This window comes from Nerophis ophidion, linkage group LG19 (genome assembly GCF_033978795.1).
Source record: "Nerophis ophidion isolate RoL-2023_Sa linkage group LG19, RoL_Noph_v1.0, whole genome shotgun sequence".
Lineage (NCBI taxonomy): Eukaryota > Metazoa > Chordata > Actinopteri > Syngnathiformes > Syngnathidae > Nerophis > Nerophis ophidion.
In genome coordinates, this window is record NC_084629.1 from 19,834,902 (window position 1) to 19,849,085 (window position 14,184).

The following is a 14,184-nucleotide window of genomic DNA, read 5'->3' on the forward strand; positions in this document are numbered from 1 at the left end:
CACATTACACTATTTTCTTACACTTTGTGAAGCATTTCTTACATATTCCTTATTTTTAAGAGCGTATTGTCAAGTTTTTAATGTGATTTTACTATTTTATTGACATTGAGTGTTTTCCATGCTTGTGTTGACATTTCCTTTCTTTTCTGCCTTGATAGCTGAGGGATTATGATCAGAGGAAGGTTACATTTGAAATAAAATATATTTTTCTCCTGCTCCTTCCATAGGTCGAAAAAAAATATCACAAATTATCGTTATCGAGCGAAAGCACTTAAATCAGGATACAGTCATCAGCCATATCACCCAGCCCGACCCCATCTATACATTTTCTACACCGCTCGTCCTCTTTAGGGTCGAGGCTACGCTGGAACCTATCCCAGCGGACTTTGGGTGGGAAAATAGAAACATGGACTTCATAGTTTGTACTTATTGTGCATCGAACAGGAAGAGGCGGACCTCACTAGTAGGAAGAAGATGCTAACTTCTTTAGCGTGCTTCAATAAATATTTTAAATATCAGTCTCTGTAATTTTTTTTGGGAGTACGACAGTAAAATAATCCAACATAGGGCCAAAGTAAGTTGCGAGTGCCAGCCCTGTGATAAAGAAGATGACAAACACAAGGTACCGCTCCTCTACTCAATTATTGATATGTATTTCACATTGTTTCCTACATGTGCAACGAGAATTATTCTATATAAAATATATTTTCGTTCATATTTGTGGGAAAAATGTCTTTGGTTTTGTTGAAATCTTTTTTCCCCTGCCTTTTAGAACGTATTACTAATGACCACAAGTGTATTTATTCATCACGCATTGGAAATGTTAGTAAATCTATACTGCTCTACAAGCTGTACAGTGACTACTCTAATGTGTATCTAATATATATAAAAGTTGACTTGTTATAGTATTGTCCCTTGATAAGATATACTGTATACATCATAGCAAGACGGAAAATGAAAGCTTCTGTCTCTAGAAGTCATTTTATAGAAAGTATTAATATGTGCTTTAATATTTAGGTCATACGCGTACGCACACGATTAGGGAATGTGTGTGCGTGTGTGTGCGTGTGTGTGTGTGTGTGTGTGTGTGTGTGTGGATTAATGCAGGTTAGGGCTCAAACATGAAATAAAACAGATATAAGGTTGTGTTTATTGAGTATGACGTCAATATGCCTGATTGAAAAGATGAAGACGAGTAGTGGATCCTGCTGACGTCTAAAAAAACAATTTTGTAAAAGGCGAGATGTGAAATTGTGTTATAGCTTCAGGCTCGTTATACTCTCCTCAAGAAAATGAAAAGCAGAGTAAACTGATATATTATTACATAATATAATAATATTACATTGTATAAAATGTATAGAGTATAATAACATATAAGACTGTTACAATAAATCAAATGTGATATTATACAAAGTACAATAATATATAGAGTAAAATAACAGAGTATAAAATATATAAAGAGTAACAATATATAGGGTATATTAATATAGAAGAGTACAATTATACAGTATAATATATAGAGAAGTGGGATAGCAGATGGGAGAGGCTCCTGCACCCCTCGCTCGGTAGAAAATTGATAAATGGATAATATATAATACTATAATAATATATCAAGTGTAAACATGTATGAGTACAATTATATATAAGTGTATAGTAATATATAAAGTATAGTAATATGAGTATAATACTATATAAAGTATAGGAGTATACTAATATATAAAGTTCAATAATATATGAAAGCAAAATAATATATTAAGTATAACACAATGAGAGTATACATATACTAATGTATACATTATAATAATATGGAAAAGTATAATAATGTATAGGAAAATAATTATTTATGAAGTATATTAGATAATAGTATTTTAGAAAATATAGAAAGATAATTACTTCAAAAGTAAAATAATATAGAATACAATCATATAGAATAATATATATATTTCTAAAGTATAATAATACAGACTACTGTAAAAGTATACAGAAATATAATAAGAGAATAGAATAGAATATATATTTATTGTCATTGTACATTGTACAACAAAATTGTAAATAATCTATGAAGTATAGTAAGATATAAAATATAATAATATATAGGAATATAATAACTTATCTAGTATAATAATAATATAGAAGAGTATAACAAAAAATAGGAACATAATTATTTATAAATTGTAATAATATGGTGGAGTATAAGAATATAATAATTTATAAAGCATAAGAATATAGAAGAGTATACCAAAGGGACAAGCAGTAGAACATGGATGGATGAATGGATGGATAATAATATACATGAATGTAATGATTTATAGTGTAAAATAATATATTAATATAATAATTTATAAAGTATAAAAATATAGAAAAGTATAATAATATATAGAAATATAATAATTTATAAAGTATAATAATAAAGAAGAGTATAATACATAGGAATATAATAATTTGTAATGTATAATCATATATAAGAGTACAATAATATACAGGAACATAATTGTTTATAATGTATAATAAAATAGAAGAGTATAATAATATATAGACATAATAATTCATAAAGTACAATAATATAGAAAAGTATCATAATATATAGACATAATTTTTCATAAAGTATAAAAATATATAAGATTATAATAATATATAGGAATATCATTCTTTATAAAGTATAATATATAGAAATAGTAATTTATAAAGTATATTAATATAGAAGAGTATTACAATATATAGTCTTAATCATTTATAAAGTATAATATAGAAATGTATGATAATATATAGAAATAATAATTCATAAATTATAATATAGAAGAGCATAATAATATATAGACATAATAATTTATAAAGTATAGTAATATAGAAGAGTATAATAATATATAGACATAATAATTTATAAAGTATAATACAAAAAGAGTATAATCATATGTAGAATGTATAAAGTATTATAATATAAAAGAGTATAACAATATATAGACATAATTATTTATAAAGTATAATAATACAGAAGAGTATAATAATATATAAAAAATAATTATTAATAAAGTATAATAATATAGAAGAGTATAATAATATATAGACATAATCATTTATAAAGTATAATAAACAAGAAGAGTATAATAATATGTTCACACAATTTATAAAGTATAAAAATATAGAAGAGTATAATAATATATAGACATAATAATTTCTAAAGTATAACAATACAGAAGAGTATAATAATACATAGACATAATAATTTATAAAGTATAATATAGAAGAGTATAATAATCTATAGACATAATAATTTATAAAGTAATATAAAATAAAATAGTATAATAATATATAGACATAATGAATTATGAAGTATAATAAAATAGAATAGTATAATTGTATATAGACATAATGATTTATAAAGTATAATAAAATATGAGAGAAGAGTAGAACTCGCAGACGTCCAATGTGGAATGTTTTGCATGGATCAAAATGACTGCTTACCTCCGTGCTATCACGACCTTGGCTGGCACCGTTGGCTGGGGGCGGGGCTAAAGCGGTATGAGGGCTGTCGGATTGGTTTGCGTGGTGAACGTTGTCCAGAGAGTCCATGGAGGAAGCCGAGTTGACGGAGGTTCCTGAGGCCGAGGTGATGGAGGAGCGTGAAGAGTGGGCGATGGAGCGCACCTGTCAAGAAGCAATTAGGACAATAATTCATCGTTAACAAGTCACCACATTGTATGGATGTAAAATGGAGTGTAATACACGGCTGCGACCAGCAGAGGAGCCTGATAATCGACAGAAGGACACAAACGTAAAAGAACGTAACGTAATAAACATATATGTATATACACATATATAAATATACATATTTACATATACAAACATATAAATATACATATTTACACACATATATATAAATACATGTATGCAGAAATAAACATATATACACATACACACATTCATACATAATCATAGTATTATGACATCACATGGACAAAGATAAGACCTTCTGGAGGAAAGTTCTATGGTCAGATGAAACAAGAATTTAGCTGTTTGGCCACAATACCCAGCAATATGTTTGGAGGTTAATCCCAGGAACACTTTTCCAACCGTCGGGCATAATGGTGGTAGTATTATGCTCAGGGCCTGTTTTGCTGCCAATGGAACAGGTGCTTTACTTAAGAGTAAATGGGACAATGAAAAAGGACGATTACCTCCAAATTCTTCAGGACAACCTAAAATCATCAGCCCAGAGGTTGGGTCTTGGGCACAGTTGGGTGTTTCAATGGGACAATGACCCTAAACTCACATCAAGGGTGGTAAAGGAATGGCTGAATCAGGCTAGAATTAAAGGCCTACTGAAATGAGATTTTCTTATTCAAACGGGGATAGCAGGTCCGTTCTATGTGTCATACTTGATCAATTCGCCACATTGCTATATTTTTGCTGAAGGGACTTAGTAGAGAACATCCACGATAAAGTTTGCAACTGTCGGTGTTAAGAGAAAAGCCCTGCCTCTGCCGGAAGTCGCAGACGATGACGTCGCAAGTGTGGGGGCTCCTTACATATTCACATTGTTTTTAATGGGAGCCTCCAACAAAAAGTGCCATTCTGACCGAGAAAACGACAATTTCCCCATTAATTTGAGCGGGGATGAAAGATTCGTGTTTGAGGATATTAATAGCGACAGACTAGAAAGAAAAAAAAAAAAAAAAAAAAAAAGTTAAAAAAAAAAAAACGCGATTACATTGAGACGGATTCCGATGTTTTAAACACATTTTCTAAGATAATTCTGGGAAATCCCTTATCTTTCTATTGTGTTGCTAGTGTTTTAGTGAGTTTAATAGTACCTGATAGTCGGAAGTGTTTGTCCACGGGTGTCTTGACGCGCAGTGTCTCAGGAGAGTCGACGGCAGCTGTACGGACGGCACAAGCTCAGCTGATATCCGGTAAGTGGCGACTTTTTAACCACAAATTTTCTCACTGAAACCTGCTGGTTGACATGTGGTCGGGATCCATGTCTGCTTGACCGCGCTGTGCTCCATAGTAAAGTTTCACCTCCGGGAATTTTAAACAAGGAATCAACGTGTGTTTGTGTGGCTAAAGGCTAAAGCTTCCCAACTCCATCTTTCTACTGTGACTTCTCCAATATTATTTGAACAAATTGCAAAAGATTCAGCAACACAGATGTCCAAAATACTGTGTAATTATGCCGTTAAAGCAGACGACATTTAGCTGTGTGTGTGCGTAGCGCTCATACTTCCTAAAAACGCGTGACGTCTTGCGTACATGTCATCATTACGCGACGTTTTCAAGACAAAACTCCCGGGAAATTTAAAATTGTAATTTAGTCAACTAAAAAGGCCGTATTGGCATGTGTTGCAATGTTAATATTTCATCATTGATATATAAACTATCAGACTGCGTAGTGGGTAGTAGTGGGTTTCAGTAGGCCTTTAAGGTTTTAGATTGGCCTTCCCAAAGTCCTGACTTAAACGTGTGGACAATGCTGAAGAAACAAGTCCATGTCAGAAAACCAACAAATGTTGCTGAACTGCACCAATTTTGTCAAGAGGAATGGTCAAAAACTCAACCAGAAGCTTGCCATGTAGCCCTATTATCTGCTCTTTGTAAATGAAATAAATGACAAAAAAAAAAGGGAATAACACACACCTGGCCATGAAAATCCAATTAAAGCTCAAAGTCTGCACTTAATGCACATCTTGATTGTTTGATTTCAAATCCATTGTGTATATTTTCGGACTATAAGTCGCAGTATTTTTTATAAGTTGGCCGGGGGTGCGACATATGGTCCGGAACGACTTATGTGTGAAATTATTAACATTACCATAAAATATCAAATAATATTATTTATCTCATTCGCGGAAGAAATAAAGAAAATATCAGCAATCGTCACACACACGTCAGCAATCGTCACATACACGTCAACCAATAAGAATTCGGCGGGGGAGGGTCGTGGTAGAAGTGCATTGTGGGTCATGGAATGCTAACTGCTATATGCTACTGCCGTAGCTATTAAAATGGATCATTTCATCGTTGGCGGTAACTTATAAAAACTGAGAACTGCTGAACAAAAATGGCACCGAAAAGGAGATCATGTACTGCAGATTACAAGATGGACATAGTGAAATATGCAGCAGAAAATGACAAGAGGAAGCGGCGCATACCTTTGGAGTTGGCAGAGTTGTTTAGAAGCGGCATCGAGGAAGAAGATTTCATCGGATTTATCGATTAGGAGTGACAGATTGTTTGGTAAACGTATAGCATGTTCTATATGTTATAGTTATTTAATTGACTCTTACCATAATATGTTACGTTAACATACCAGGCACCTTCTCAGTTGGTTATTTATGCGTCATATAACGTACACTTATTCAGCCTGTTTTCCACTGTTCTTTATTTTAAATTTCCTTTCAAATGTCTATTCTTAGTGTTGGATTTTATCAAATAAATTTCCCCCAAAAATGCAACTTATACTCCAGTGCAACGTATAAATGTTTTTTTCCTTCTTTATTATGCATTTTCGTCCGGTGCGATGTATGCTCCGGAGCGACTTATAGTCCGAAAAATACGGTATATATATAAAGTGAACATCAGATTCTTTACCTCGTGTTCGCTGACGGTGCCGACTGACCCCGTGCGGCGATGCTGTCGCTGGCCGGACGTCGGGCGGCGTACTGATGATGACGTGGCGGAGGCGGAGCTCAATGAGTGGGAGGAGTTTTGACGGGCAGCTTCATCCATACTCATGGATGCCTGAAGGCCCAGTCATGATGAATTATGGCATTACCTCACATCTTGCTAACAAATACAACATTCCTGAAAGACCTTCTCCAGCTGGGCTGTGATGTCATCCAGGCTGAAATTAGACGCTAGCGCCGGCCTGCCGGGTTGTCCTGCCGCGACTCTGACGGTGCCAGCGGGGGAAGCTCTAGTGCTGCTGCTGTTGCTGCTTGCCCCGCTGCTGCCGCCGCAGCCACCACTGTGACTGCCGTCACCGCTGCCCCCTGCTGGATGCTGCTTGCTACTGCGTCCAGCCGGAGGCTTCTGCCGCACCTGCACCGACCAAGACGTGACGTGAAAAAGTCCCGCGTGGTGCAGCTGACTTGCGGCGGCGTACCTTGGTGTCGGCAAGTACCAGGCGCGCCTTGCTGCTCTGCTTGGGGTTGACGGTGCTGAGCTCCTGCTCAATGGAACACAGGTCGGCCATGAGAGCGTCCAGATCCACGTTCTCCCCTTGGTTCAACGCCTCTGCACACGGGAAAGGAGCAGAGTAAGACATTTGCCACAGTTTTGGAAAATAACGTCTTTGATTGTGACTGACCGTTGATGTTGTAGATGGAGAACCTGTAGGAGAAGTTGGCCATGTTGGTTTCCTGTCTCAGCGGCGCCTTCTGCTGGGCGGGCCGCTCCGTGCGGCCGTCGTCCAGACTCTGACAAAACATGACGTCTCAATTTAGAAACATTTTACTACATTTTAGTAAGTCACATCAACAAAGAACATTTTTATTTGAGTTTGTATTATGAGAAATGACATCAACTAAACAAATGTAATCATAAACAATTAGGGGAAGTCTGATACGATACCAATAATGTATTGACTGATGTGATACCAGCACAAATCCTATGTACTTGTAGTATTTATTTTGTACTCTGCAAGTTTTAAGATCATACTGAATACAATTTAACATTTATTTACATCTGGCGACAAAAAACTAAAACATGAAGGAAAATTGTTTCTGTTCATTTCAGGAAGAAAAGCAATTTATTATCAGTGTGTGGTCAGTTTGATAGATTTTCTACACTCAAGTTTTCGAAAAGCAACCCATGTTGGTCGATGTAGTGTACCATAAGATTTGTAGTATTGGTGACAAAGTAATACCTAATAGTCAGTTGTTTATTTGATGATACACTGATCATACACTGGCCGAAACCAACACTGATTACATGTATTAAATATACATGTATTTCTGGAAAATACTAATGACAGTTAAGTGATATCAAAACAATATTTAAATAATTCATACATGAATAAAAAAAGTAAAAATGAATTCTTACTTTTAAAAAAAAAAAAAAAAACAATTCCCTCAAAGTCCTCCTGTGTCCCAGGAATTGTTCTCCGAATTTGTAAACAGTAACCAAAAAATTTTTGGGAGATTATAAAAATATCGACGTATTCACTTCCGTATCGATGTAGTCACACGACTACTTCTTTGTAGTTGTTGATGACGTTTTGTAGTTTTTACTACAACTTTTTACACTGTACTTCAAATATGGACACCGACACCTGTGTTCCAGCAGCTTCCAATTCATTGCAGACCTGCTTTTTGGTGGTTCTTGGTTGACTCTTGGTCATCCTGACCAATTTTCTCTCAGCAGCAGTTGATAGCTTGAATTCTCTTCCTGATCGTGGCAGTGACAAAACTGTGCCATGCCCTTTATACTTACAAACACAGTTTACGAACACATGATCACTCACATGTAGTTAAGAGGCCATGCCATAGAGCCAATTTGATTTGATTGTAACTTTTCTATATCACCAAAATTGATAATGTATGTTTCTGTATGAATACTTTTGACCCAGCAGATTTGGTCACACTTTCAGTACACCCATAATAAATTCATAAAAGAATCAAACATCATGAATGTTTATTGTGACAAATAATGAGTGCTCCAATCACTCTATCACAAAAAATAAGAGTTGTAGAAATTATTGGAAACTTAAGACAGCCATGACATTATGTTCTGTACAAGTGTATGTAAACTTTTGACCATGACTATATGTTCCAAATATGATAGTACTGTAGCAGTAAAAAAAAAAAAAAAGTACAGTATACAAAGCTTTGTTCCAAATAAGGTTATTCTATAGTACTAAAAAAAATAGTACAGTAAACTAAGTTATGTTCCATATATGGTAGTATGTACAGTATGTAAAGTTATGCTCCATGTATGGTAGTACTAAAAAAATAATACAGTATAGAAAGTTATGTTACATTAACTTTTTTGTTTCAACAATGAGATCTTCTTGCTATTTTACTTGGTAGAGGTGTGATGCTACATACAGTATATACTATTATTTTATTTGATGTATTCACTTCTTTGTCGTGCAATGTATTGTGGGTAATGCTTGTTGACATTGCTCGTTTCAGACAGAAAATATGTGGAGTGATTCTTATATTTTTCATGTGTACACATCATACATCTTACCTGTGTGAGCTTGTCCAGCTCCCCCAGCCAGGCTCCAAACATCTGATCCAAGTCCTGGTCCTCTTTGTCGCTGTCTTCCTCCTCCTCATCCTCTCGGATCTCCACCTCCTCGTCCGACAGCTGCTCCATCTGAGGACAAGTGTGGATCACTCATGGATAAGTAACTGATCAGAAGTGGATCAGAGGTGGATCAGCAGCGGATAAACAAGGGATCAAAGGTGGATCAGTCATGGATAAGTAATGGATCAATTGTGGATAAGCAGTGGATCAACAGTGGATAAGCAGTGGATCAGTAGTAAATCAATAGTAGATTAGTAGTGGATCAATAGTGGATAAGCAATGGATCAGTAGTAGATCAATAGTGGATCAGCAGTAGATCAATAGTGGATCGAAGTGGGTCTATAGTGAATAGTTTATCTGCAGTGGATCATTATTTACTAGTATAATATCATACTAGCAAATATTAGCTGTGCAATCTGGATTTGATTTGGATTGAAATTGGTTCATGTTAAATGTTTTTTTATTTCATTCACAAAAAGCTTATCAGTTAGACGAACTATTAATATTATCCTATAAACTATAATTATACTGATCATTATTAGTACTGTTATTTGTATTACCATTATTATAATTATAACATTATTCTTGTAACAACTTTTTGTCATGATCCTTATTATAATTCTTATCACTAGTATTTGTATTGCCATTATTGTTACGGCCATTGTTATAAGCATATTTAGTCATATAATTCTTATCATTATTCTAATTATGATTATCATTATCATTAATCTTATCAGTTTTTGGTTATTATTGTCGTTATTTGTAATATCAATATTATGAGTTTGTTCCTTTATATTTTGTTTTTAAAATTAATAAATTATTATTATCAATATACATTATTGAGTTCGTAATACTCTTTGAGACACTTGTGAATAAGGGCTGTATATCTTTTTGATTATTATTACACTGTTATTATTATTACCATTATTATTATTACTAATAATAATAATTAAATAATTGTAATATGGACAAAGATTGTGGTAACTAAGAAATTTTAATGAGAAGCTGCATAAATCTATTTTTGATTTTTAAAATGTATATCAAACAAACAGGTCAAGGCTTGAAGCGTTATCTGCTGGCCATGAACGTGTATTACATGTATCACTTCATGGCAGATTAGGACACATGAAGACGGATGGATGGAAAATGAGTGATCAAATTATTACAAAAAAAGTAAAAGGGGGGGTGGGGGGTGTTGAAGCTAAGCCGGCTATAGCACCCAGGCGGGGACACCGGGGCGTGACCCTGCACACGTTGCTATTTGTAGGCTGCTGTTTGTTGTCGCCCCTCTCTGATGACACGTGTAGCAAACACGCACGCACACACACACACACACACACACGCACACACACACACACACACACACACACACGGTGCGGTGCTATACAATTAGATGCTTGTGGAAATAGGCTGCTCTGTCATTTGGAGCAGCACAGAAGTCTCAGTGTGTGAGGAAGAAGTCTGCAGCTGCACTTGCACCACAACTGACTGGCGGAAAACTCACAGGACGAGCAGTAAAAAGCTGACATCATCAAAATGCAGCAACCGTCCCATACTTCTTATTTGTGAGGAGTCAGCATCAAACACTCTTGGACATATACACTCAGGGAAGAAGGAAGCAGGAAGTACGACATCGGGATTAAGGAAGCAGGGAGTAGAAAGATGGGAATAAGGAGGCAGGGAGTAAGAAGTAGGAAACCAGGAAGCAGGAAGTAGGATGTCGAGAATAAGGAAGTAAGAAGTAGAAAACAAGGAGGCAGGAAGTCGGGAACCAGGAAGCAGAATGTAGGAAACAAGGAGGCAGGAAGTTGGGGGAAAAGGAAGCAGGAAGTAATAAGTAGGAAAAAAGGAAGCAGGAAGTAAGAAGTAGGAAACAAGGAAGCAGGAAGTCGGGAACAAGGAAGCAGGAAATAATAAGTAGGAAACAAGAAAGCAGGAAGTTGGGAATAAGGAAGTAGGAAACAAGGAACTCTGGAATAAGGAAGCAGGAAGTAAGAAGTAGGAAACAAGGATGCAGGAAGTAGGGAATGAGGAAGCAGAAAGTAAGAAGTACGAGGAAGCAGGAAGTAGAAAGTCAAGAATAAAGAAGGAATTAAGAAGTCGGGAACAAGGAAGTAAGAAGTAGGAAACAAGGAAACAGGAATTAGGAAGTTGGGAATAAGAAAGCAGGACGTAAGAAGTAGGAAACAAGGATGCTGGAAGTAGGAAGTCAGGGATAAGGAAGTAAGAAGTAGGAAACAAGGAAGTAGGACGTCGGGAATAAGGAAGTAAGAAATATGAAACAAGGAAGCAGGAAGTCCAGAACAAGGAAGCAGGAAGTAATTAGTAGGGAACAAGGAAGCAGGATGTACAATGTCGGGAATGAAGAAGTAGGAAACAAGTAAGCAGGAAGTCTGGAAAAAGAAAGCAGGAAGTTAGAAATAGGAAACAAGGAAGAAAGAAGTTGGGAATAAAGAAGCAGGAAGTAAGAAATACAAGGAACCAGGAAGTAGAAAGTCAGGAATATGCAAGCAGGAAGTCGGAATAAAAAAGCAGGAAGTAAGAAGTAGGAAACAAGGAAGAAAGAAGTCTGAGATAAAGAAGCAGGAAGTAAGAAGTACAAGGAAGCAGGAAGTAGGATGTCAGGAATGAGGAAGCTGGAAGTAAGAAGTAGGAAACAAGGAAGCAGGAAGTAGGGAATAAGGAAGCAGGAAGTAAGAAGTAGGCAACAAGGAAGCAAGAAGTAGGAAACCGGGAATAAAAAAGTAAGAATTGGGAAACAAGGAAGCATGAAGTAGGAAGTCGGAAATAAGGAAGCAGAAAGTAGGAAACAGGGAAGAAGAAAGTCGGGGATAACGAAGCAGGAAGTAAGAAGTACAAGGAAGCAGAAAGTAGGGAGTCAGGAATAAGGAAGCAGGAAGTAAGAAGTAGGGAACAAGGAAGCAGGAAGTCGGGAATAAAGAAGCAGGAAGTACAAAGTAGGCAACAAGGAAGCAGGAAGTAGGGAATAAAAAACAGGAAATAAGAAGTAGGAAACAAAGAAGCATGAAGTAGGAAGTCGGGAATAAAGAAGCAGGAAGTAAGAAACAAGGATGCCGGAAGTAGGAAGTCGGGAATAAGGAAGCAGGAAGTCAGGAATAAGGACGTAAGAAACAAGAAGTAGGAAACAGGGAAGCAGAAAGTCAGGAATAAGGAAGCAGGAAGTTGGGAATAAGAAAGTAAGAAGTAAGAAACAAGTAAGCAAGAAGTAAGAAACCAGAAATAAGGAAGTAAGAAGTAGGGAACAAGGAAAAAGAAAGTAGGAAGCTGGAAGTAAGACATAGGAAACAAAAAAGCAGGAAGTGCGCTAGCTTTCTGAGACTATTATTTTGTTAGCGCAGGCAGGATGGAGTAGCAATTTTATTATGAAGACAGAAACTGTGCGGTCGATCTTTGAGTCATTTGACGGCAGGTACGGTTGAAATAAAAAGTCTTTCTCGCCTTCCAGTTGGTCATTTTTTTTTCAATAATGATCTGGCAGGAGCCAGCGTCGTCTCACAAGACCCTCGAAAGTGACATCTTGGTGAAAATTGATGATCACTAACTTTTAGGACTATTTTTTTTTTAATGCCTGGCTGACACACCTCCGCCATCGACCGGTAGCTTGCCATCGACATAATGGTTACCCCTGAATTTAAAGAACGGTCCATTTAATTAATTCACTTATTGGAATGCAGCAAAAACCACTGTAAGATGTCCGGTGGGATATGTGGTGGTTATCTACTACCGCCATTGCTTCCAAAGCAGCATAAAAAACCCTAAAACGCCTTCTCAGCAGTCCATCATCATCACCGCCTCCTTCTTGTCCGTTACCACGGCAGCCAAAATAGAAGGCGTACATCTGGCCCACATTTCTGGCTGTTTGGTGTTCCACAGCAGGGGGCGCTGAGGTCAGCACAACACACAATAGGGGGCGGCCGTCATTAAGCCAACAAACATCTTTGCTAGCGAGCGTCTTCTTCATGGCTTGCACATCGACTGTAGCCAAATGCTCCAAACATTGATCGGCTAAAAAAAAATGAGCGGAAGTGGGGCGGGGGACGGACTCAGCACGCCTCCCCCAGGATTTACTGTATACTCCCCCCTACTCCCTGCTGGCGTGGGGTTGGGGGCAGGAAGAGGAAATGATGTCATCCTCCCGTGCTGGCTCTCAGGGGAAGTGATATCATTGTTGATCTGGTAGCTTTCACTTCCTCTGCTCCTCTTCCTTGGTTTTGTCCGATAGAGACCCATAAAAATCCCGTTAACGCCGCAGAGGAGCCACGTCACGGTGCAGCCGCCATTTTCCCTCCCGTCCGACACACAAGAGGCTGCTAATGTAACACCTCTCTGACGGAGCAATAATATCATCTATACGCGGAAGACATTTTCAATAATCATCATGAAACATTCCCTTAAGGAATTGGTGGATTCAGGCACAATTCAACCAACTCAGACAACACGCAGGAAAATTATCTTCAAAAAAAGTGTAAAATTCAGTTAGCATATGTCAAGTACCAAGTTAAATGCCCTTGTGGGTAAACGGTTGCAAAATTAGCAATATGAGTTAGCATGTTAATGTTAGCATATCATCATGTAAAATTAGCGTGCTAACAGTTAGCATAGAACCTGTACCAAGTTATATCAGTTTAAAGTGTATAGCTGCGAAATTAGCTTAAAAAAAGTGTAAAAATGTAGTTAGCATATGTCAAGTAACAAGGCAACACAGTCGTAGAGGAGTTAGTGCGTCTGCCTCACAATATGAAGGTCCTGAATAGTCCTGGGTTCAAACGCAGGCTCAGGATTCTTCTGTGTGGAGTTTGCATGTCCTCCCTCGTGACTGCGTGGGTTCCCTCCGGGTACTCCGGCTTCCTCCAAAGACATGCACCTGGGGATAGGTTGATTGGCAACACTAAATTGGCCCTAGTGTGTGAATGT

General features: G+C 36.8%; 1 protein-coding gene across 3 annotated transcripts in view; it reads right to left on the minus strand.

Annotated features, from left to right (window-relative positions):
- Nucleotides 1-14,184, minus strand: part of raph1a (Ras association (RalGDS/AF-6) and pleckstrin homology domains 1a) — a 110,835-nt gene that overhangs the window by 33,358 nt on the left and 63,293 nt on the right. For all 3 annotated transcript variants that reach the window (XM_061879475.1, XM_061879476.1, XM_061879477.1), the window contains 6 exons: nt 9,190-9,318; nt 7,307-7,415; nt 7,103-7,233; nt 6,811-7,038; nt 6,589-6,738; nt 3,463-3,645 (listed from right to left, as the gene is read on the minus strand). In XM_061879475.1, coding sequence (XP_061735459.1) covers nt 3,463-3,645; nt 6,589-6,738; nt 6,811-7,038; nt 7,103-7,233; nt 7,307-7,415; nt 9,190-9,318 — 930 coding nt within the window. The remainder of the gene's footprint in view (nt 1-3,462; nt 3,646-6,588; nt 6,739-6,810; nt 7,039-7,102; nt 7,234-7,306; nt 7,416-9,189; nt 9,319-14,184) is intronic.